The 26,232-nt window shown below is 46.9% G+C and overlaps 1 protein-coding gene across 1 annotated transcript in view; it reads left to right on the forward strand.

Annotated features, from left to right (window-relative positions):
- The window catches only part of CDH22 (cadherin 22), a 426,692-nt gene that overhangs the window by 303,376 nt on the left and 97,084 nt on the right, over window positions 1-26,232 (forward strand). The window contains exon 5 of the mRNA XM_030212813.1: window positions 24,789-24,956. Within this exon, the coding sequence (XP_030068673.1) occupies window positions 24,789-24,956 (168 nt within the window). The remainder of the gene's footprint in view (window positions 1-24,788; window positions 24,957-26,232) is intronic.

A 26,232-nucleotide genomic window follows, 5' to 3' on the forward strand; every position in this document is an offset into this window, starting at 1 on the left:
TCCAACTTCACCCAAAATTGCTTCCAATTCCACAGCCCTGACACAGTTATAGAATTAACCCCTGTGTGAGTTTGAGAGGATCGTTGAATGTGACAGGTTTGCATCTAACGCATGGGCGAGCTTTCCAGAATTCTTATCCTTCGTTCATGTTGACATCAAGCTTTCAGCATGCTTTCACTGCTTCCTTGACCCAGTGTTCGTGATAACATCTACCTCTTGGCATGTCCATAAAAGAAACCATGGGTGCCTTGCATGTTTTATAGGGTAGAAAGTGTATTTTATGCAGAGGAGAGAGACCAGCCCTTAATCCTTCATTATATACTAATTACAGGGGCAATTTATTTATTTGTCAATATTCTGGACCTCCTTCCAGTCCAAGGTAGTTTACAAAATCAATACTGTGCAGTAACATAAACCCATGGGCATTGCAGTATTGTTCAGAATGACAACATGGGCTTACTTTCACTTTGAAAACTGGTCATGCAGAAAAAGTACAGGAGACATTTTCACCTTTCTGTACAAGTACTTCCTCCACAGAAATTAAAACATGTAGAGTTAAAACTGCAGGCTGTTTTCCTCCCCTATCAAAATGCCCCTCCTCCCCCGGCAATGCCTCCTCTAAATACATCCAAATGCATATGTAGAACAACATGCGTACATTTAGTCACACTGAGAGAAGACATTTTTCAGAAAGCAGTTCAGGGGTAGTTTTATAAAGGTCTTCTTGCATGTAAAACAGTTTTCTATGCAGAAAAGGCTTTTAGTAAAATTGTGCAGCTGTTAAACTGCATAAAGGGTTTTAAAAAGATTCAGTTAATTTCCTAAAAGAAAAGTCCATAAGCCATTATGAAGATCGACAGGAAAATCCACTGCTTATTTAAGCAACATAAAGTCTGGTTTACTGTTTTGGGATCTTGCCAGGTACTTGTGACCTGGATTGGCCACTGTTGGAAACTGGATGCTGGGCTTGATGGACATTTGGTCTGTCCCAGTATGGTAACACTTATGTACTTGGGATTCTGAATAGAATCTTGCTACTCTTTGGGGTTCTACATGGAATGTTGCTACACTTTGAAATTCTGCATGGAATCTTGTTATTCTTCAGAATTCCAGAATCTTGCTATTCTTTGGGGTTCTACATGGAATGTTTCTTCTATTTGGGTTTCTGCCAGGTACTTGCGACCTGGATTGGCCACTGTTGGAAACAGGATGCTGGGCTTGATGGACCGTTGGTCTGTCCCAGTATGGTAACACTTATGTACTTGGGATTCTGAATAGAATCTTGCTACTCTTTGGGGTTCTACATGGAATGTTGCTACACTTTGAAATTCTGCATGGAATCTTGTTATTCTTCAGAATTCTAGAATCTTGCTATTCTTTGGAATTCTACATGGAATGTTGCTACTATTTGGGTTTCTGCCAGGTACTTGTGACCTGGATTGGCCACTGTTGGAAACAGAATACTGTGCTTGATGAACCTTCGATCTGTCCCAACATGGCAATGTTCATGTTCTTATGTGCCTTTGTTTAGGCGTGCCAATACAGAGCACCAAGTGCCAACTTTATTAACAGCGTCTGTGCACCAAGATGCCGTTTATAGAATACTAGTGTAAGTCGGCATGGGTGTATCGAAGTTTAGGCACAACCAATATTTACAACATGTAATTGCAGGTGTAATTGGGCATGTTTACATGTGCCACGTGATGTGCATAACTGATACTATTCCATAAGTTATACACAGTGCTAGATGACATGACAATGGGCTGTCCATTCTCCACCCAGCTATACACTTCCTGCAGTTACTCACTATAGTAGTTAGGCTGTACCTACTGCACATTCGCACGTTACTACCAACCATCAGCACCTATGACATGCATAAGTGATGTTGACATCTAGGCACCAATTTATTTTTATCTTTATCTGTATTAAAAATTTCTGTTCTGCTCAAACTAACCAATAGCAGTTCAAAGCAGTTTACAAAAAACATTCATAATATCCAAAACAAAACAAACATAAAATAAATCATACATAATAAGAAACAGTCCAAAAAATATAAAACACTTTTCACCACTTAAACATTTCTCCTTCCCATACATTAAGGGCTCCTTTTACAAGGCCAAGCCAGTGATTCCGCCACGGCAAATGCAGTGAAGCCCTCTCAGTTCCTGTGGACTTTCTTGCATTTGCCACGCCAGAATTTCTAGCGTGGCTTTGTAAGAGGAGCCCTGAATCTCCACACCTCACTCCTTACTGTTCGCCTTCATGTTTTATGCAGAATTCAATGCTGCTCCTTAATATTCCAAGACATAGCCTCAAGGAAGTCTTGGGGCCTGAGCCCTTTCGTATGTGGCTGAAGTTCCCCTCCCCCTAGAAGGATTACACCATTCCAAAATTATACCATAGCTGGTGGGTATCTACAGGCCCCACCAGCTAAAGAAATCAGAGCTGGAGCCGTAATTGTGTAGCTGCCACTGTGGTAAGTACTCCAGGAAGATCAGTAGGAGTCTGTAAGGCCGACACCACAAGTGTTTCAGGAATCAAGGGATCAGCATCAGGCAGGGGCTAGCCCAACAATACTGACTGTACTCATGGTGCCAGCAATCAGGGCTGTATTTATGTACATTGTGGACCCTAAGCTGTAATATTTAAGAGCCCTCTCCCTCCCCCCAACCCCCTCCCATAGTTTTCCATGCTTGTGAAAGAGTAGGCATAAAATCCCACATTACATACAAACATTTTTATTAATTAATATTTTTATTTTATTATTTTTGTTACATTTGTACCCCGCGCTTTCCCACTCATGGCAGGCTCAATGCGGCATACATGGGGCAATGGAGGGTTAAGTGACTTGCCCAGAGTCACAAGGAGCTGCCTGTGCCTGAAGTGGGAATCAAACTCAGTTCCTCAGGACCAAAGTCCACCACCCTAACCACTAGGCCACTCCTCCACTGTTGCTACTATTTGAGATTCTACATGGAATGTTGCTATTCCACTAGCAATATTCCATGTAGAAGTCGGCCCTTGCAGATCACCAATGTGGCCGCACAGGCTTCTGCTTCTGTGAGTCTGACGTCCTGCACGTACGTGCAGGATGTCAGACTCACAGAAACAGAAGCCTGCGCAGCCTTCTACATGGAATGTTGCTAGTGGAATAGCAACATTCCATGTAGAATCTCCAACAGTAGCAACATTCCATGTAGAATCTCCAATAGTATCTATTTTATTTTTGTTACATTTGTACCCTGCGCTTTCCCACTCATGGCAGGCTCAATGCGGCTTACATGGGGCAATGAAGGGTTAAGTGACTTGCCCAGAGTCACAAGGAGCTGCCTGTGCCTGAAGTGGGAATCAAATCAAACTCAGTTCCTCAGTTCCCCAGGACCAAAGTCCACCACTCTAACCACTAGGCCACTCCTCCAGTCCACTCCTCCATGTATTAAAGCAATACATAATAATAATGAGGTCCCTAGTGAGAAGAAAGACGGAAGGAATTGAAAACTGGGGAAGGAGAAAAGACTAGGAGGGGGAACAGAGAGTGGGAAATGGAAAGCTGATAGGTGGGTAAGATGTAAAAAGAGGGAGATGACGAGGGAATTATTATTATTTGTTACATTTGTATCCCACATTTTCCCACCTTTTTGCAGGCTCAATGTGGCTTACATATAACCGTTAACGGCGTTAGCCGATTCCGGTCTGAACAAATACATGGTATGAATGAATACAAAGTGATATTGTGGTAGAATGAGGTACATGTATGGTAGGTACAATTGGGGGGAACTTAGGGAGGGAAAGAAGGAAGAAGAGTCAGGTAATGTCCATTACGGTCTTTGGTTACATTGAGGGGCATAATCGAACATGAACGCCCATCTCCATGGGCGACTATCTCCGAGGACGGGTACGCGAAGGGGTGGGACATACCTTATTTTCGAAAAAGATGGGTGTCCATCCTTTGTTTCGATAATACGGTTAGTGCCGGGCAAATGCATCGGATTTGGGCTGATTTGAGATGGGCGATAATGGAAACCGAAGCTGCCCAGCTCAAAAAAGAACACATCCAAGGCATTTGGTCGTGGAAGGGGCCAGGATTCGTAGTGCACTGGTCTCCCTCACATGCCAGGACACCAACCGAACACCCTAGGGGGCACTTGTAAACAGTTAAAAAAAAAACAGTAAAATACCTCCCAAGTCCATAGCTCCCTTCCCTTGGGTGCTGAGCCCCCCCAAATCCCCCCCAAACCCACTCCCCACAACTCTACACCAGTACCATAGCACTTATGGGTGAAGGGGGGCACCTACATGTGGGTACAGTGGGTTTTGGGGGGGGTTTGGAGGGCTCCCATTTACCAACATAAATGTAACAGGTGGGGGAGGGCCTGGGTCCACCTGCCTGAAGTGCACTGCACCCACTAACAACTGCTCCAGGGACCTGCATACTGCTGACATGGAGCTGGGTATGACATTTGAGGCTGGCATACAGGCTGGAAAAAAAAGTTTTTAAAGTTCTTCTTTGTGGTGGGAGGGTGTTAGTGACCACTGGGGGAGTCAGGGGAGGTCATTCCCGATTCCCTCCAGTGGTCATGTGGGCAGTTCAGGCACTTTTGGGGGACTTGTTCATGAAAAAAAAAGGTCTAAAAAAAGCGGCCCAAATTCTCGCTTCTGCCACCCTTTTTTCCATTATCGGCCAAGCGCGCCGATCTCTCCTCGGCCGATAAACACGCCCCAATCCCACCTTCGCCATGCCTCCGACACGCCCCCGTCAACTTTGTTCGTTCCCGCGACAGACTGCAGTTGGAGGCGCCCAAAATCGGCTTTCGATTATACCGATTTGGGCGCCCACGGGAGAAAGGCACCCATCTCCCGATTTGGGTCGAAATATGGGCGTCTTTCTCTTTCGAAAATAAGCCTGATTGTGTTGCAAGTGTCCAGGTATTTTTACGTTGAGTCGGTGGGGGTCTGCTCTTCTGAACAGGTCTGTCTTTAGTGCTTTCCGAAAATGTAGGTGGGCTAGCGTAGTTTTTACTGCTTTTGGTAAAAGGAGGGAAGGAGTAAATTCTAGTTTTGGGTGGACAGAGAAGTATATTAGAAAAATGAAGATAAAAGATGAAAAAATTCTTGTCAGAGAGCAACAGAAGGGAAAAAGAAGACGGGGGGCATTACACAGCAGTTACACTGCTGAAAGAATTTGGTTGCTTTGAGCTTTCCATTTCAGTTTTTGTATGTGATCTGTGTTTTCGATTTGTTATTCTGTATTTTGTTAACGTCTATATTCAGTATGTGAGGTATTCTATTAGTCTGCAGTTCCTGTGTGGATCTGTAGCAGATTAATTTTACAATGTTCCCTTTTCCTAGATAGGGTTGTCGCTGTTTCAGTAATTGGAGTTAGTGCTATGGTTATACAGTGAAGTTCTGAGGGTCCATAGGAATAAAATGGGCCCTGCTGCAGATAACTCGAGCTAAGCTTTAATAAAAGACCCCCAGAGTGTCTGGCAGTGAATGCAGCTTGTGTTACTGTTACTGAGGTGACACCAGAACTTGGAAATATTTTTTTATGTGTTGGATTGTGAAGTGAGGCGTCCTAATTCCTCAGTGCACCCATTGCATATCCTGTGTCTTTATGATTATCGCAATTGTTGGTAATTTATTGTATTTTGTTCTCTGCCTAGAGCTTTCTGGAAAAAGGTCTTAAAACAAGTACCAGTATATTGTTGTATAATATATGATGATTAGATCTGATGTTTTTATACAATATTCTTCTCATGTATTTAAAAACTGCAGTAGACATAAAAAGAAGACGAGGTATTTACCTGTGTTTTGAACCTAGATTAATATTTATTATAACGCAGAGCTGAAGGATATGGTGCTAAATTAGGATAACTATTTTTTTTCCATAACGTCAGATGGGGTTTTAGAATACTTTGCAGGATATTGTGAGATGTGTTCAGCTGTTTTATCTTCTAAAGTTTCAATGAAGGTATGGGATACTTCCTCTTGAGACAACGTTTGGAATAAATGAATGGTTTTGATAAGTATATATTTATTTATTTGTTATATTTGTACCCCACATTTTCCCACCCATTTGCAGGCTCAATGTGGCTTACATATGTGGTTTAGGGCTGGTAAATGCTTGAAATAATGGAACTTAAAATATTTAAAGTGTTATCCAGCCTTTGCAGAGTACTTAGAAATCAGTTGTCAGGTGGATTACTATGGCTCAGACCTATATGCTTAGCACCCACCCATGTTAACTTTGGGTTCCCCCCAAAAAAATCATTTCTGCCCATGCCACTGTCATGTGCTCCTGCAAGATTTTGTATATTTATACCATTGTCACTCATAGGTGGAGAGTACATGATCTGGAATAGAGTTGCGATATATATGCATATTATAAAATACATGGGTAGACGCTTGGGGGTGAATTCTAAGGTGCCAAAAAAATTGGCTCAGAAAAAAGTGTTATTCTATAAGCTGCGCTTTAAGTTAGGCGCAGCTTATAGAAGGGGGGAAGGGAAGGGAAATGGGACTTGATATACTGCCTTCCTGAGGTGTTTTTTTTTTTTTTTTTTGCAACTACATTCAAAGTGGTTTTACATATATTCAGGTACTTATTTTTTTTTGTACCAGGGGCAATGGAGGATTAAGTGACTTGCCCAGAGTCACAATGAGCTGCAGTGGGAATCAAACTCAGTTCCCCAGGATCAAAGTCCTCTGCGCTAAGCACTAGCCTACTCCTCCACATAGCACTTATGCTCGGGAATTGCGCCTAACTTTAAACATGGCCATTTGTACCAACTGAAACATGGTACAAATGTATTTGCCTAAATTAGGCGTGTATTCTCTCCTTATTCTATAACAATGCACGTAAATGCTAGGAATGCCCTGATCCCTCCCTTTTTTCCTTTGCATGTAAAATTTCGGCATGTAAATTCTGCGTCTATGACCACACCCTCTTTTTCAACTATGCAATTTAGAATTTATATGCATCATGTTATAGAATATGCTTAGACAGTTCTGCGTGTAAAACTTAATTAATGCCAATCAGTGTCAATAATTGCTTGTTAAGTGGCAATTATTGACACCGATTGGCTTGTTAAATAAGTTGCACATGCAAATCCAGAATATGATTGGATTTACACATGCAATTTAAGTCGCGCTATATAGAATCCCGGGGTATGTGTCCAAGCGACCCACACAAATATGGTTGAAATGTCTAATTTAGACGGTACAAGTTATATATGGATATTCAATGGCATTTCATAATTGGATAGTATCACTGAAGGGGGCAATGATCAGTGTGAACCTCTGTTAAGTCTGGGGTTTTTTAGCATAGGGTCTCATTGCATAAAATGCAAACAGTAGTAGGTCACATTGCTAATTTTCCCCCTGAATATATGACATTTATTTATTTGTGGCATTTGTATCCCACATTTTCCCACCAATTTGCAGGCTGAATGTGGCTTACATTACGCCGTGATGGTGATCGCCATTTACGGGTACAGAGTTACAAATGGTAATGCATTAAGGTGCATACATACATGGTAGAGAAGAATACATTATGGTATTGCATAGAGGTTTCTGAGTGGTAGAGTAAATTGTGACATAAGATATGATTGGAAAATGTCTAAGTTAGACATTTCAAATAACTCAGGGGCTCTTTTACTAAGCCACGTAAGTATCTACATGCGCCCAAATGGAGTTGCCACCTGGCTACCACATGGCTCTTACGGTAATTTCAGTTTTGGTGCACATCTGATACACGCGTCCGAAAAATCATTTTTATTTTTGGACGCCCGTATTGGATGCACGCCAAATGACACTTGACACGCGTAGCTCATTACCACCCGGTTACCGCATGAGACTTTACCACTAGGTCACTGGTTGGCGGTAAAGTTTGAAACCCAAAAATGGACGTGCGGCAATTTTCATTTTGCCGCACGTCCATTTTCGGCAAAAATTTTTAAAAAGGAATTTTATACAGGTGCACTGAAAAATGAGCCTGCATGTCCCCAAAATAGGCGTCTACACTACCGCAGGCCATTTTTCGGTGTGCCTTTGTAAAAGGGCCCCTCATTGACCTATTAAAATACGATTGCCATTATTCGGAGTCATAACGAGTCACTTTTCAAATTCACATTCACCAAAGCCTTTTTTGGGTCTCCAACATTCTTGATTGCTTTGGCATAATCTGTTGTTATAGATTATTGGGTGGTTTCAATGGATCAGCCTGAGTGATTGTTCTGTACGCTTTCGGGCAACACTTGATAGATTTGATGTAGGTTGGTCTTTAAATTAACATCACTCTTCCTTCAAGTCTGTTGGATGGTGTTTGGTATTGGCATTATTGTTTCTGTTTAGATTTAAGATTTAATGGAAAAACGGGAGAATGTTATGCTATAGTTAGGTCTTCTATTCTTAGATATTTATAAATTATAAAATTAGGTGTTTATTTTCCAACTAATTTCAAGTTTTCTGAGGGTACAAAAGTATAAGTGCATAAGTACATAAGTAATGCCACACTGGGAAAAGACTAAAGGTCCATCGAGCCCAGCATCCTGTCCACGACAGCGGCCAATCCAGGCCAAGGGCACCTTGTGTCTATCGATGGTTTTGCGCCACAGGTATTGTTGCTGGGGACCTTTTCCAGAGGAAATGTGTACATTTATGTCACTTAGAAGCCATCGGCCAAAAAAAGGCAAAAAAACTGAGTGTAGTGTAGCAGACAAGCCAGGAGAGGGGTGACAAGCCACCAGGGGATGTGTCCAGTTTCTGTCTTATAAACACCCGTTTTTATTATTATTATTTTAATTTGCAAAATCAGAAGTCTTAACTATAGTATTTTAGAAGTACGAATTTGAAGGGGGAGATTCCAACATGGCGCCAGCCTAACCTTGAAGTGTGGCTCGTGCTATTTTTCTTTGATAATGCCTAAATCTAGATCCCAGAGGAGATTATTTCCTCCCTCTTCTCAGCTGTCCATTTTCTCCAGTCCAGTGGATTTGTCATGTGGTCTGCCCTAACCACTCCAGTTATTCACACTGTGGCATGTCCAGCAAAGTCAATGCTGGTATCAGCAAATTTGGTCAATTTATTTGGGCATGAAGAATTACTCAGCCCAGATCTGCAAAGACTATCCAAGAGGATCCAGATAGATGAATTGGCTGACCCTTGCATTATCCCTTTGGCGTAACAACTCGAAGGGGCCGTGGGAGGCACAGGTCCCGCCCTAATCATTTTGGGCATTGCTCAAATGCCACGGGAAGATCTCGGTGCACAGCCAGTCCCTGGATTAAATGCGGGTGGAGCATAGTCCACAAGAGCAGTTTGCAATGCTTGAAGAAACAAAGCAAGTAACTGCCATCCCCCTCACCTGGTTCAGGAAACCAGTAGAGTCCTGCAGCATGCCGTGCCTAAGAGTCTTGTGAGTGTTGACTTCCTGGTTGCTGCACTTCCCTTTTATAGCCCTAGATGGAGCACTGACAGATGTCACTTCCTGGCTAGGGATAGAGAAGGAAGTGCCTTACTCTCCTCCAGTGCTTCGGCAACAGGCTTCCAGAGTTGCGCTTCTCCAGTGTTCATTGCCTGTCCAGTTCCTGCTTCCAGTCCTGCTTGTTTCTGCTTCCACCAGCCCTTCTTGTTCCTGTCTCCAGCTTTGCCGCTCGATCTACTCCCTGGCCTTGACTCTGTTGGGAAAACCCCAACGGGTCTTTTAAGAGCTAACCCCAAGGGCTCTCTTAAGATCCAACCTCTAGACAAACCCTGTTGTATTCCAGATAGTCTGCTAGGCACTGCCTAGTCCTACACTTCTGTCTGTCCAAGTCAGGTCCTGCCTTCTCCAGCTCCCAGACTCTGCCAGGTGGTCCCATCAGTAACTGTTGACAAGGGCCTGTGCGACGCTTACACTGCACTGGTAGAGTCACAGTCCCAGGGCTCACCTTCCCCAATAGTGACACTGAGACTGCCACCAAGGGTTTTTTCCCCTTTAATTTGGAACGCTATACAACAATTGTATTTACATTTTGTGCTCAAGTAAGTGATATTAAGAAGTCTGTACTTTGTCATGAGCAGAGACTTACTGATCTAGAGCAAAATAAGAACTTAATTTGGATAGAATCCAGAATGTACTTGAAGCAACAGGAAAAGATTTGGTGCCTTTGAGACTGCAAACTGAGAATCTACAAAATTTGTGTCGTGCAATTGTAATTCCCAAAGACATGTTTAACAAATATTTGACAGAAATTTTGAAAATCTCTCAGCAGTCCTAACATCCTATAGCTAAGGCTTATTGCTTGCCTAGTGCTAAGATATTAGATATTTCAGCTTTACTTGCAAAATCTATTTCAGAAATTTTAACTGTGTCCTACCTTGCGTGTACGATCAGCCTTGGTGGTAGATAGGGACTGGTTGTTACGTATGCATTTCAAGCATGATGAGGAACTTTTCTTGAATTTCCAACAAAGTTTTTTTCCAGATGTCTCTAAGGTCACACAGAATCGAAGCACACAATTTTTGCTTCACTGACCTGCGGTTCTTCAAATGAGGACTCTTTTATTTCCTTAAAATTTCCATGCAAGTGTGTCATTACTGAAGACTTGTTCAAAAAGACGTACAAAAAGGATCCCCCGTAACGAACTGACTCCTAACCTACACCAGATACAACTATTATGGAACTCTTCTAATTTGTTTATTTTAATTACATCCTCATTACTGAATATTCTCCGAGGACAAGCAGGCTGCTTGTTCTCACTGATGGGTGACGTCCACGGCAGCCCCTCCAATCGGAAACTTCACTAGCAAAGTCCTTTGCTAGCCCTCGCGCGCCCGCGCGCACCGCGCATGCGCGGCCGTCTTCCCGCCCGAAACCGGCTCGAGCCGGCCAGTCTTCTTTTGTCTGCACTCGGTACGGTCGTGTTTTCGCCGTGTCGAGCCCCGGAAAGTCGACCTCGCGCGTCCAATTTGTTTGAACGTGTTTTTTTCCTTCGGGAAAGCTTTGTCCTAGTCGGGAAGTGCTCCGGAAACCCCCCGCCGGGTTTCGTGTAAATCCTCCCCGTACTTCCAGCTTTTTTGCCCCGGTAAGTTTTCTTTCGTCGTCGGGGTAGGCCTCTTTTCGGCCTCGGTCGAGATTTTTTCTCCCTCTAAATTTGACGTCCTCCTCGTCGGTGCCGGGGAGCTCCGGTGACATGCTTCGGAAGAAATCGAAGAAGCATCGACACCGGTCTCCTCCCCGTGTCGGCACCGAGAGCTCTGGGTCGCCGAGGGATTCGGCACCCAGCAGGCATCGGCACCGAGAGGACCGCTCACCCTCTGTTCAGGAGGTGTCGATGCGCTCCGCTCTGGACAGCCCGGAACAGCCTCCACGCCCGGAACAGGTACTGACGTCGACGCCTGCATCGACCTCTCAGCCTTTCTCTGCAGCCGCTCTAAACGAGAGCCTCCGGGCCGTTCTCCCAGAGATTCTGGGAGAGCTGTTGCGCCCTACCCCTCCGGTACCGGCGGTGCTTGCGCCACCGGTACCGTCGAGCGTGGCGCCGGCTGGCCCATCGCCCAGGTTGAGGTCCCCGACGTCGGTACCGCGTGCGGTACCGACCGCGGCCACCTCCCAGGAAGGCTCCCCGACTACGTCGGCGGAGGGAGCTTCGCCGATGCGGGCGAGGGAGTCTACCTCTCGACGCCCCCATCGTGGACGGGGTTCCACGGAGTCGAGCAGGGCGAGGTTGCAGACACAGGTCCGTGAACTTGTGTCTGACACCGAGGGTGAGGCCTCGTGGGAGGAAGAGGAAGATCCCAGATATTTCTCTGACGAGGAGTCTGGGGGTCTTCCGTCTGATCCCACTCCCTCTCCTGAGAGACAGCTTTCTCCTCCCGAGAGTCTGTCTTTTGCCTCCTTTGTCCGGGAGATGTCTACGGCCATCCCCTTCCCGGTGGTTGTGGAGGACGAGCCCAGGGCTGAAATGTTTGAGCTCCTGGACTATCCTTCTCCACCTAAGGAAGCGTCCACTGTTCCCTTGCACCATGTCCTGAAGAAGACATTGCTTGCGAACTGGACCAAACCATTAACTAATCCCCACATTCCCAAGAAGATCGAGTCCCAGTACCGGATCCATGGGGACCCAGAGCTGATGCGCACTCAGTTGCCTCATGACTCTGGAGTTGTGGATTTGGCCCTAAAGAAGGCTAAGAGTTCTAGGGAACATGCTTCGGCGCCCCCGGGCAAGGACGCTAGAACCTTAGACTCCTTTGGGAGGAAGGCCTACCATTCCTCTATGCTCGTGTCCAAGATCCAGTCTTACCAGCTCTACACGAGCATACACATGCGGAATAATGTGCGGCAGTTGGCGGGCTTGGTTGATGCTCTTCCCCCTGAGCAAGCCAAGCCTTTTCAGGAGGTGGTCAGGCAGCTGAAGGCGTGCAGAAAATTCCTGGCCAGAGGAGTTTATGACACTTTTGATGTTGCGTCCAGGGCCGCTGCTCAAGGTGTGGTGATGCGCAGGCTCTCATGGCTGCGTGCCGCCGACCTGGAGAATAGAATCCAGCAGCGGATTACGGACTTGCCTTGCCGTGCGGATAACATTTTTGGCGAAAAAGTCGAGCAGGTGGTAGAGTCTCTCCACCAGCGGGACACCGCATTCGACAAGTTCGCCCGCCGGCAGCCTTCAGCTTCTACCTCTACAGGTAGACGATTTTTCGGGGGAAGGAAGACTGTTCCCTATACTTCTGGCAAGCGTAGGTACAATCCTCCTTCCCGACAGCCTGCGGCCCAGGCTAAGCCCCAGCGCGCTCGCTCTCGTCAGCAGCGTGCGAATCAGCAAGGCCCCGCGGCTCCCCAGCAAAAGCAAGGGGCGAGCTTTTGACTGGCTCCAGCAGAGCATAGCCGACATCCAAGTGTCAGTGCCGGGCGACCTGCCTGTCGGAGGGAGGTTGAAAGCTTTTCACCAAAGGTGGCCTCTTATAACCTCCGATCAGTGGGTTCTCCAAATAGTCCGGCAAGGATACACCCTCAATTTGGCCTCTCAACCTCCAAATTGTCCACCGGGAGCTCAGTCCTACAGCTTCCAGCACAAGCAGGTACTTGCAGAGGAACTCTCCGCCCTTCTCAGCGCCAATGCGGTCGAGCCCGTGCCATCCGGGCAAGAAGGGCTGGGGTTCTATTCCAGGTACTTCCTTGTGGAAAAGAAAACAGGGGGGATGCGTCCCATCCTAGACCTAAGGGCCCTGAACAAATATCTCGTAAAAGAAAAGTTCAGGATGCTTTCCCTGGGCACCCTTCTCCCCATGATTCAGCAAAACGATTGGCTATGCTCTCTGGACTTGAAGGATGCCTACACACACATCCCGATACTGCCAGCTCACAGACAGTATCTGCGATTTCAGCTGGGCGCACGCCACTTCCAGTACTGTGTGCTACCCTTTGGGCTCGCCTCTGCGCCCAGGGTGTTCACAAAGTGCCTAGCTGTGGTAGCAGCGGCGCTTCGCAGGCTGGGGGTGCACGTGTTCCCATATCTCGACGATTGGCTGGTGAAGAACACATCCGAGGCAGGAGCCCTGCAGTCCATGCAGATGACTATTCGCCTCCTGGAGCTACTGGGGTTTGTGATAAATTACCCAAAGTCCCATCTTCTCCCAGTGCAGAAACTCGAATTCATCGGAGCCCTGCTGGATTCTCGGACGGCTCGCGCCTATCTCCCAGAGGCGAGGGCCAACAACTTGTTGTCCCTCGTCTCGCGGGTGCGAGCGTCCCAGCAGATCACAGCTCGGCAGATGTTGAGATTGCTGGGCCACATGGCTTCCACAGTTCATGTGACTCCCATGGCCCGCCTTCACATGAGATCTGCTCAATGGACCCTAGCCTCCCAGTGGTATCAGGCCGCCGGGGGTCTAGAGGACGTGATCCACCTGTCCACGAGTTTTCTCGAATCCCTGTATTGGTGGACGATTTGCTCCAATTTGACTCTGGGACGTCCCTTCCAAATTCCTCAGCCTCAAAAAGTGCTGACCACGGATGCGTCTCTCCTGGGATGGGGAGCTCATGTCGATGGGCTTCACACCCAAGGAAGGTGGTCCCTCCAAGAAAGCGATCTACAGATCAATCTTCTGGAGTTGCGAGCGATCTGGAACGCTCTGAAGGCTTTCAGAGATCGGCTGTCCCACCAAATTATCCAAATTCAGATAGACAATCAGGTTGCCATGTACTATGTCAACAAGCAGGGGGGCACCGGATCTCGCCCCCTGTGTCAGGAAGCCGTCAGCATGTGGCTCTGGGCTCGCCGTCAAGGCATGGTGCTCCAAGCCACATATCTGGCAGGCGTAAACAACAGTCTGGCCGACAGGTTGAGCAGGATTATGCAACCTCACGAGTGGTCGCTCAATTCCCGTGTGGTGCGACAGATCTTCCGGGCGTGGGGCACCCCCCTGGTGGATCTCTTCGCATCTCAAGTGAACCACAAGGTCCCTCAGTTCTGTTCCAGGCTTCAGGCCCACGGCAGACTGGCGTCGGATGCCTTCCTCCTGGATTGGGGGGAAGGTCTGCTGTATGCTTATCCTCCCATTCCTCTGGTGGGGAAGACTTTGTTGAAACTCAAGCAAGACCGAGGCACCATGATTCTGATTGCTCCCTTTTGGCCGCGTCAGATCTGGTTCCCTCTTCTTCTGGAGTTATCCTCCGAAGAACCGTGGAGATTGGGGTGTTTTCCGACCCTCATCACGCAGGACGAAGGGGCTCTGCTGCATCCCAACCTCCAGTCCCTGGCTCTCACGGCCTGGATGTTGAGGGCGTAGACTTTGCCTCTTTGGGTCTGCCAGAGGGTGTCTCCCGCATCTTGCTTGCTTCCAGGAAAGACTCCACTAAGAGAAGTTACTTCTTTCATTGGAGGAGGTTTGCCGTCTGGTGTGACAGCAAGGCCCTAGATCCTCGCTCTTGTCCTACACAGACCCTGCTTGAATACCTTCTCCACTTGTCTGAGTCTGGTCTGAAGACCAACTCCGTAAGGGTTCACCTTAGTGCAATCAGTGCATACCATTACCAAGTGGAAGGTAAGCCGATCTCAGGACAGCCTTTAGTTGTTCGCTTCATGAGAGGTTTGCTTTTGTCAAAGCCCCCTGTCAAGCCTCCTACAGTGTCATGGGATCTCAATGTCGTTCTCACCCAGCTGATGAAACCTCCTTTCGAGCCACTGAATTCCTGCCATCCGAAGTACTTGACCTGGAAGGTCATTTTCTTGGTGGCAGTTACCTCGGCTCGTAGAGTCAGTGAGCTTCAGGCCCTGGTAGCCCAGGCCCCTTACACCAAATTTCATCACAACAGAGTAGTCCTCCGCACTCACCCTAAGTTTCTGCCAAAGGTTGTGTCGGAGTTCCATCTGAACCAGTCAATTGTCTTGCCAACATTCTTTCCCCGTCCTCATTCCTGCCCTGCTGAACGTCAGCTGCACACATTGGACTGCAAGAGAGCATTGGCCTTCTATCTGGAGCGGACACAGCCCCACAGACAGTCCGCCCAATTGTTTGTTTCTTTTGATCCCAACAAGAGGGGAGTGGCTGTAGGGAAACGCACCATATCCAATTGGCTAGCAGATTGCATTTCCTTCACTTACGCCCAGGCTGGGCTGGCTCTTGAGGGTCATGTCACGGCTCATAATGTTAGAGCCATGGCAGCGTCGGTAGCCCACTTGAAGTCAGCCACCATGGAGGAAATTTGCAAAGCTGCGACGTGGTCATCTGTCCACACATTCACATCTCATTACTGCCTGCAGCAGGATACCCGACGTGACAGTCGGTTCGGGCAGTCAGTTCTTCAGAACCTGTTTGGGCTTTAGGATCCAACTCCACCCCCCGAGGGCCCTGTTTGTTCTGTTCCAGGCTACACTCTCAGTTAGTTGGTAAATTTTTTAGGTCAATCTCAGTTATGTCCTCGCCGTTGCGAGGCCCAATTGACCAATGTTGTTGTTTTGAGTGAGCCTGGGGGCTAGGGATACCCCATCAGTGAGAACAAGCAGCCTGCTTGTCCTCGGAGAAAGCGAATGCTACATACCTGTAGAAGGTATTCTCCGAGGACAGCAGGCTGATTGTTCTCACAAACCCGCCCGCCTCCCCTTTGGAGTTGTGTCTTCCCTTGAAGTGTATTGTCTTGCTACATACTGGACTGGCCGGCTCGAGCCGGTTTCGGGCGGGAAGACGGCCGCGCATGCGCGGTGCGCGCGGGCGCGCGAGGGCTAGCAAAGGACTTTGCTAGTGAAGTTTCCGATTGGAGGGGCTGCCGTGGACGTCACCCATCAGTGAGAACAATCAGCCTGCTGTCCTCGGAGAATACCTTCTACAGGTATGTAGCATTCGCTTTATATCTTATCCTGATATCATTATGTTATGTTTTATCTATTTATCCATTTCTAATCCTACATGATATTCTTATGCACCTTATCTGTATCTACTAGCTGTTGAGCCACCCGGATAGGTCGCCGCCGCCCCTCCCCCCCCCCCGGAGTCGCCGCCGCTGCCGTCCCCCATCCCCCCCCCGGAGTCCCCTCCGCCACCCCTCCACCCAGGCCGGGATAAACATAAAAGAATCCTATTCAGAAGGAATGGATTCTCAGGAGCTTAGCTGAGATCAGGTGCCAGAGCCGTGGTGGGAGGCGGGGCTGGTGGTTGGGAGGCGGGGATAGTGCTGGGCAGACTTATACGGTCTGTGCCCTGAAAAAGACAGGTACAAATCAAAGTAAGGTATACACAAAAAGTGGCACATATGTGTTTATCTTATTGGGCAGACTGGATGGACTGTGCAGGTCTTTTTCTGCCGTCATCTACTATGTTACTATGTACCTGGCTTCACTCTTCAAACCGCCGGAACGCAGCACACAGCTCATCTGAGCTGCCGTTGACCTTCCTTCTTCTCTGCGTGTGTTCCGCCCTCGTGTGACGTAACGGCGGCGAGGGTGGGACACAGAGGCAGGTAAGGAAGGCCAACGGCAGCTCAGATGAGCTGTGTGCTGCGTTCCGGCGGTTTGAATAGTGAAGCCAGGTACCCAGGCCGGGTGGAGGGTGGGTGGCGGCGGCGGCTCCGGGTGGGTGCGTGGGGGGAGCGGTAGCGGCAACCCTGGGGGGGGGGAGCGGTGGCGACGGCAGTTCCCTCACTCGCAGGTGCGTAGGTTCCCTCTCTGTCATGCCCCCGTCATCACATATTGTCGCGGGGGCGGGACAGAGAGGGTCTCTACTGCGCATTTGTGAGTGAGTACGCCTCTTGCCATTTATATGTTTGGTATTCTGAAATTCTTATTCCATTAATGTGATCGTCGTTGTAACGTTCATTAGGCAAAACTCTCCTAATTGCACCCTTCTCCTCCATCGCTAACTCCAGACTCCGTTCCTTTTGTCTCGCCACACCTTATGCCTGGAATGGGCTTCCTGAGCCATTACGTCTAGCTCCATCCCTGGCCGCCTTCAAATCCCAGCTAAAGGCCTACCTGTTTGATGCTGCTTTTGACCCCTAACTTGTCACTTACTCGTAACCTTTATCTTGTCTTCCTCTCTTCAATAGTCCCTTTCCCTATGTGTCCTTCTGTCTGTCCTACCCTTATCCTTATTGGTCCTGTCTGTCTGTCCTGATTTAGATTGTAAGCTCTTTTGAGCAGGGACTGTTCACTACTACTACTACTATTTAGCATTTCTATAGCGCTACAAGGCATACGCAGCGCTGCACAAACATAGAAGAAAGACAGTCCCTGCTCAAAGAGCTTACAATCTAATAGACAAAAAATAAATAAAGTAAGCACATCAAATCAATTAATGTGAACGGGAAGGAAGAGAGGAGGGTAGGTGGAGGCGAGTGGTTACAAGTGGTTACGAGTCAAAAGTAATGTTAAAGAGGTGGGTTTTCAGTCTAGATTTAAAGGTGGCCAAGGATGGGGCAAGACGTAGGGGCTCTGGAAGTTTATTCCAGGTGTAGGGTGCAGCGAGACAGAAGGCGCGAAGTCTGGAGTTGGCAGTAGTGGAGAAGGGAACAGATAAGAAGGATTTATCCATGGAGCGGAGTGCACGGGAAGGGTTGTAGGGAAGGACGAGTGTGGAGAGATACTGGGGAGCAGCAGAGTGAGTACATTTATAGGTTAGTAGAAGAAGTTTGAACAGGATGCGAAAATGGATAGGGAGCCAGTGAAGGGTCTTGAGGAGAGAGGGGTAGTATGAGTAAAGCGACCCTGGCGGAAGATGAGACGGGCAGCAGAGTTTTGAACCGACTGGAGAGGGGAGAGGTGACTAACTGGGAGGCCAGCAAAAAGCAGATTGCAGGAGTCTAAACGAGAGGTGACAAGGGTGTGGATGAGGGTTTTGGTAGAGTGCTCGGAAAGAAAGGGGCGGATTTTACGGATGTTGTAAAGAAAGAAACGACATGTCTTGGCAATCTGCTGGTTATGATCAGAGAAGGAGAGAGAAGAGTCAAAGATGACCCCAAGGTTTCGAGCTGAGGAGACAGGGAGAATGAGAGAGCCATCAACAGAAATAGAAAACGGGGGGAGCGAGGAGGTGGGTTTGGGGGGGGGGGAAATGAGAAGCTCGGTTTTGGTCATATTTAATTTCAGGTGGCGTTGAGACATCCAGACAGCAATGTCAGACAAGCACGCTGAAACTTTGGTTTGGATGCAAGGTGAGATATCAGGAGTAGAAAGGTAGATTTGGGAGTCATCAGCATAGAGATGGTAGGAAAAGCCATGGGATGAGATTAATGAACCAAGGGAAGAAGTGTAGATAGAAAAGAGGAGGGGACCAAGAACAGAACCCTGAGGTACGCCGACAGGCAGAGGGATAGAAGTAGAAGAGGATCCACCAGAGTGAACACTAAAGGTGCGGAGGGAGAGGTAGGAAGAGAACCAGGAAAGGACAGAGCCCTGGAATCCAAGTGAGGACAGGGTATCGAGAAGTATGCTGTGATCGACAGTGTCAAAAGCAGCGGAAAGATCAAGAAGAATTGTAAAGCGCTGCGTACGACTGGTAGCACTATAGAAATGATTTATAGTAGTAGTAGTAACATATTGTAAGCCACATTGAACCTGCAAATAGGTGGGGAAATGTGGGATACAAATGAAGCAAATAAATAAATAAATAAAATTTAGTTTAAGGACAAAAAATAGGCTCCTTTTACGAAGCGGTGCTACCAATTAGCGGCACGCTGAATGCAAAGAGACTCATTCAATTCCCATGGGCTTTTTCGCATTCAGCACACGCTAATCAGTGGCACCTTTTTATAAAAGGAGCACAATATGCATTCTTTGACCCTCTCATTTATTAGCATTTATTTCCACAAACAGATCTGTGATAACTCCTGAAGGTTGGCTCCATGGTAGAGAACCATCGCAATCAGGGCCGCTGAGAAGGGGAAGCAGGGGGGACAAAATTCCCTGGGCCCAGGCCTCCAAGGGGGGGCCTGGCACCGGGGTCTCTCTCTCTCTCTCTCCTGCTCCTGACTGGACCGAGTGATTGCGTCCCGACAGGAGCAGGAAAGAGAAAAATCTGGCGCCGGGCCCCCCCTTGTAGGCTGGGAAGGACCTGGAGGAGCAGACACTGCAGGTCTTCCTTCAGCGCTGCTCTTCTGCCCATTGCTTGCTGAGCAGTTGCTTTTCCTCTCAGGCCAGTGTTGCCAGGTGGGCGGTTTTACCGCCCAATTGGGCGGTTTTCCGCGACCTGCCGTGGGAAATTTTTGCCTGCGGCGGGTCGCGTTTTTTTGGGCTTCTTTTTTTTCTTTTCCGCGGTTTTTCGGGCGGTTTTTTCGGCCGCGGGGGGCGGGGTTAGTGACGTTTGGGGCGGGGCCGGTGACGGGGGAGGCGGGGCCGGTGACGGGGGAGGCGGGGCCGGTGACGGCGGGGGCGGGGGTGATGACGGCGGGGGTGGGGGTGTCAGGGGCGGGGTTTGAGTTTGGGCGGGTTTTGGGCTGTTTTTACGCTGGATTGGGTGGGAAAAAAATTTTCCACCTGGCAACACTGTCTCAGGCGCGCATGTTCAGTTTTGAAACCGAGCATGCCCTGAGAGAAAAAGCAGCCGCAGGGGCAGTCAATCGGCAGCGGGAAGAGTCAATGCTGGAGGAAGACGTCTTCTGCTGAGGGGGCCTCAGGATCCCCGCCAGCCAAGGTATTTGAATTGGCAGAGATCCGGGGGGAGGGCAGCAGCGGTGAAGATCGTGGAGGGGTGGCAACGGTGACGATTGGGGGGGGGGGGCAATGGCCCTGCCCCTGGCCCAGTTCATTCTCTCAGCGGCCCTGATCACAATAGCTCCTTTATATTGTGTAACTGGCCTAGATAAAACTGTTTGTGTATTCCTGTTCTATAATTTGATATCAGTTTCCTATTCTTTTCTATTGTGGACGAGTTTGTGTTTGGCTCATATATTTCTGTACAAGTTTGTGGTTAATTTATCCTGTATAATTATAAATATAAAAAAAATTTTAAAAAGTGGGAATTTATCAGCGGAGATTATGTAACGACGTACCCCTTGTAATTTAATAATAAAAACCTTCAAATATTTATTTCTCATCACCAGTGAAATAACAGAAATCAAAGAGACATCAAAACCCATTTTATTCATTCTACATGATGGCAGATTTCTCGAAAATGTTTTTAGCAGGACTGTTTGTTTAAAACAGCTTCACAAGAGCTATTTATTGAAAATGGGCACAGGAAATAGAAAACAGCAATTGAGGGAATTACATTTAGTGGGATTTTCTTTTTAACCTCTCGTTATCCCTGATTTCTCGGCTTGCATCTCATTCAGCTTCCAAGATGTGTGCTTTTATTACAGAGTGACACATGCAATATTTTGCTTGCTAAAAGATTCTTCTCCCTCTCGCTCTCTTTCATTGACTGTCTCCTCTTCGCTTTGTCTGATTCTTCCTTCCGTGTTCACAAATATTAGTTATTGGCTTTATGATTTTATGAGCTGAAAAAAAAAATATTAAGGGGTCCTTTTGCTAAGCCACGGTAAAAAGTGTCCTGTGGTAGTGTGGATGTGTGTGTTTGGCTTGTGGCAAGCTATTTTTTACCGTGTCTGGGGAAAAAGGGCATTTTTTGTTTAAATTAAAACTAGTACATGGCTATTTACGACCTAGCCCTTACTGCCACTTATTGACCTGGCGGTAAGGGCTCACGTGTTACACGTGCAATAACTGTTCAGCAAGTGCCAACTGCCAATTACTGATGGAAATGCCGCACACGTGGTAGAAAATTTAAAAAATAATTTCTACCGCTGGAATGACCGCACACCAAATCTAAAATTACTGCCCGGGGGGAGGGGGCGCTAGCCTTTTAGTAGTCCCATTTTGGCACATTTTGCAAGCACGTAGGCCCTCCCGCAGCTTAGTAAATGTGCCCCTTTCTGTAAATTTAGTTGCAAATAGAGTGCCTGTTTTATAGACTTACACGCTCGATTGGTGCCAATAATTGGCAATTACCTGCCAATCTTCAATCTGTTCAAAATTCTGCTGCACAACTAATATTCCTCCAGTGTCGTTATGCTCATATTAGCCCTCTCCTCAAGTCACTTCACTGGCTTTCTATCCGTTTCCGCATATAGTTCAAACTCCTTTTATTGACCTGTAAGCGCATTCACTCTGCAGCTCCTCAGTACCTCTCGACTCTCATCTCTCCCTACATTCCTCCCCGGGAACTCCGTTCACTGGGTAAATCTCTCTTATCTGCACCCTTCTCCTCCACCACTAACTCCAGACTCCGTTCCTTTTATCTTGCTGCACCATATGCCTGGAATAGACTTCCTGAGCCGGTACGTCAAGCTCCATCTCTGGCCGTCTTCAAATCTAAGCTAAAAGCCCACCTTTTTGATGCTGCTTTTAACTCCTAACCCTTATTCACTTGTTCAGAACCCTTATTTTATCATCCTCACTTTAATATTCCCTTATCTCTTGTTTGTCCTGTTTGTCTGTCCTAATTAGATTGTAAGCTCTGTTGAGCAGGGACTGTCTCTTCATGTTCAGGTGTACAGCGCTGTGTACATCTAGTAGCGCTATAGAAATGATGAGTAGTAGTATAAACAGTGCAACTAAATCGCTTACCCCTGAATTCTATAAAAGTTTCCAACAATTGTGTGTGCAAATTTAATTGAATAATGAGCCAATTAATGCCAATAATTGACTTTTTAACAAGCAATTATTGATACTAATTAGATTTAATTGGCATTTATGTGCATAAATTTAGGTGCTGGATCCACGCCTAAAATTTACACACGCTTGGAAAAAGGGGGCATGGAAATGGAAGGGGCATTCCTAAAACTAATACACATTGTTATAGAATAACGGGGATATGCACCTAATGTAGGCGTGTACATTTACACCACATTTCAGTTGGTGCAAACGTCCATGCCTAAAGTTAGGCATGGTTCCCGGGCGTGAGCGCTATTTCATAAACCGCACCTAACTTTAAGTGCAACTTATTGAATAGCTCTTTTTTCTGCGCTGATTTTTTTGATGCCATATATAGAATCTATTTATTTATTTATTTGTTGCATTTGTACCCCACATTTTCCCACCTATTTGCAGGCTCAATGTGGCTTACATAGTACCGTCAAAGGCATTTCCCCAGTCGGTTGATGATAAATACAAGGTTGTATAGTGATCGTATGAGGTATAAGTGGAGGGTCGGAAGGGATGAAGATTGCATGTTGTCCAGTACGATTATAGTCATGCTGTGTTGCTGGGTGAAGAGGTCTACGTTGGGTCGTTGTGGTAGGCCGTTTTGAAGAGGTTGGTTTTTAGTGATTTCCTGAAGTTCAGGTGGTCATGGATTGTTTTCACAGCTTTTGGGAGGCCATTCCATAGTTTTGCGCTTATGTAGGAGAAGCCGGATGCGTAAATTGTTTTGTATTTGTCCTGTGCAATTTGGGTAGTGTAGGTTTAGGTAGAATCTTGACGATCTGACTTTGTTTCTTATTGGTAGATCTATAAGGTCTGTCATGTATCCTGGGACTACGCCGTATATGATTTTGTGGACTAAGGTGCAGATTTTGAAGGCGATCTGTTCTTTGATTAGGAGCCAGTGCAACTTTTCTCGAAGGGGTTTGGCACTTTCGAAGCGTGTTTTTGCTGAATATCAGCCTGGCTGCTGTATTTTGGGTGGTCTGGAGTTTTTTTATGAGTTGTTCTTTGCAACCCACGTAGATTCCATTGCAATAATCTGCATGGCTTAGGACCATAGATTGTATTAGGTATCGAAAAGTTGCTCTTGGGAAGGAAGGTTTTAATCGTTTGAGCTTCCACATTGAATAGAACATTTTCTTTGTTAAAGAGTTTACTTGGTTCTCAAGAGTAAGGTTGCGGTCGAGTGTGACGCCGAGTATTTTCAAACTGTCCGAGGTAGGGAGGGTATGTCCTGGGGTATTTATGGTTGTGGGTTTGTACTTGTTATGTTGAGAGGAGAGGATGAGGCAGTGTGTTTTTTCAGTGTTCAGTTTCAGTTGGAATGAGTTTGCCCAGGAGTCCATGATGGTTCAGGCCATCGTTGATTTTATTGGTTATTTCTGTCAGATCATGTCTGAAGGCGATGTAGATTGTAACATCATCTCCGTAAATGATTGGGTTAAGGCCTCGATTGGATAAGGGTCATAAAAAAACTCATTTAAAAACTCTATCCCTTAGTGAGCAACCATCATGAGATTAAACACATGGGCATAGCATGAGCATGCCATGGGCATGTCGCCAATTGACACATGCAACTTATGGAATACTATCAGTTAAATGCATTGCATGGAGCACATAGGCACGCCCACTAACACTAGCCATTGACCTTTCGTAAGTCGGAGTTCTGATGTGGCTTTGTGCTAGTATTTTATAATGGCATAGTCATGCTTTTAAGCCTTTATAGCAGAGTTGCTCGATGTCAGTCCTCGAGGGCCGCAACCCAGTCAGGTTTTCAGGATTTCCCCAATGAATACGCATGGTCTATTTGTATGCACTGCCTCCATTGTGTACAAATAGATCTCATGTATATCCATGGGGGAAATCCTGAAAACTTGACAGGGTTGCGGCCCTCGGAGACCGACATTGAGCACTTCTGCTTTATAGATTTGGTGCTAAGCACATCTCTTTGTGGTACCTAACATGAGACACTAATTTAACTTTCACAAGATTCTCTATGGAGCAGCCCCAGCGTACATGGATGCTCTTCTCCACCTACCATCAAGAAACTCACACAGAACTGCCCGTTCTTACTTAAACCTCCATTACTCAGCGTGTTCTAGACTCAAATATAAAACCATGTATGCTTCCACCTTTTCCTACATCAGTACTCACTTGTGGAATGCACTACCCAGATCAGTGAAAACGGTTCAGGATCACCTGACTTTTAGGAAGTCACTTAAGACCTACTTATTTGGGCAAGCGTACCCTAAAGATCCTGCCCTGCCTCACTGACCACAGGACACTGCTCTAATGGACTGACCCATTTCTTTACCCTTACCTCTCCACCCCACTTATTCCTTACCATTTCTTGTATTCGCCTATGTGTTATTTAAATGTTGTAAGCCACATTGAGCCTGCCAGCCGTGGGAAATTGTGGAATATACGTGCTGTAAAATAAATAAATAAATACATTTATAGAATTGCCACCTTAGTGTAGGCATTTAACCTCAATCCACAAACATTTTTTCAGCCTGAGCGCTTGTGAGAGCCTTATAAAGTGGAAATAAAGCATGCCAGGGGTGGAGGGCATGCTCCATGCTTCCTCGTAAGGGTGGGGGAGGACTGCGATCTAACCGTTCTTTTCCGACAGTGCACTGTTTCTGATTGTCTGCTTCAAATCCCTTTCCACAGGTGTGATCAGGACAGCTGTTGCTAATCTGGACCGAGAGACTCAGGATCGCTATGAGGTGGTCATCCAAGCGACGGACATGGCTGGCCAGATGGGGGGGTTATCGGGGTCCACCACAGTGACCATAGTGATCACAGACGTGAATGACAACCCACCCCGATTTCCTCAGAGTAAGAAATGATCTCTCTAAATGTTTTCCAAATGAGGAGTCGCAAAGCGTAGCTGCAAGCAGGATACCTGCAGTATTCAGTGGGATTAAAGTTTAGTTCAGATGTGCATACTGGTATGTGTCAAGAGTCCCAAGTATCATCATTACTCAACGTGTAATTAAACTCTGGAATTCGTTGCCAGAGAATGTGGTAAAGGCAGTTAGTTTAGCGAGGTTTAAAAAAAGGTTTGGACTGCTTCCTAAAGGAAAACTCCATAGACCATTATTAAAATGGATTTGGGGAAAATCCACTGCTTATTTCTGGGATTAGCAGCATAAAATGTATTGAGCTTTTTTGGGGATCTTGCCAGGTGTTTCTGACCTGGATTGACCACTTTTGGAAACAGGATGCTGGGTTTGATGGACCTTTGGTCTGCCCCAGTGTGGCAATACTTATGTACTAAGGAGCAGTTTCCCTTTTCTTTGCTAATATCTTGTAAACTGGCAAAATGCAATGTCCACCCACTATCAACAGCTTTCTTGTTTCACCATATTTTTCTTTCAAAATGTGAACAGGGAGCATTCTATTCACAGCTGGAGCATAGAGGGGCATAATCGAAAGGGACGCCCAAGTTTTGCTGAGGACGTCCTCGCAAAACGTCCCAATGGAGGGACAGGGAAACCCATATTATCAAAGCAAGATGGACGTCCATCTTTCGTTTCGATAATACGGTCGGGGACACCCAAATCCTGAAATTTAGGTCGTCCTTAGAGATGGTTGTCCCTAGACTTGGTCGTTTCTGATTTTCAGTGATAATGAAAACCAAGGACGCCCATCTCAGAAACGACCAAATGTAAGCCCTTTGGTCGTGGGAGGAGCCAGCATTTGTAGCGCACTGGTCCCCCTGACATGCCAGGACACCAACCGGGCACCCTAGGGGGCACTGCAGTGGACTTCAGAAATTGCTCCCAGATACATAGCTTCCTTACCTTGTGTGCTGAGCCCCCAAATCCCCCCCAAAACCCATTACCCACAACTGTGCACCACTACCATAGCCCTTACGGGTGAAAGGGGCATCTAGATGTGGGTCCGGTGGGTTTTGGAGGGCTCACATTTACTATCACAAGTGTAAAAGGTAAGGGGGGATGGGCCTGGGTCCGCCTGCCTGAAGTGCACTGCACCCACTAAACACTGCTCCAGGGACCTGCATACTGCTGTCATGGACCCGAGTATGACATTTGAGGCTGACAAAAAATATTTTTAAAGATATTTTTTGAGGGTGGGAGGGGGTTAGTGA

The sequence above is a fragment of the Microcaecilia unicolor genome, chromosome 8 (genome assembly GCF_901765095.1).
Source record: "Microcaecilia unicolor chromosome 8, aMicUni1.1, whole genome shotgun sequence".
In the NCBI taxonomy this organism is placed as follows: domain Eukaryota; kingdom Metazoa; phylum Chordata; class Amphibia; order Gymnophiona; family Siphonopidae; genus Microcaecilia; species Microcaecilia unicolor.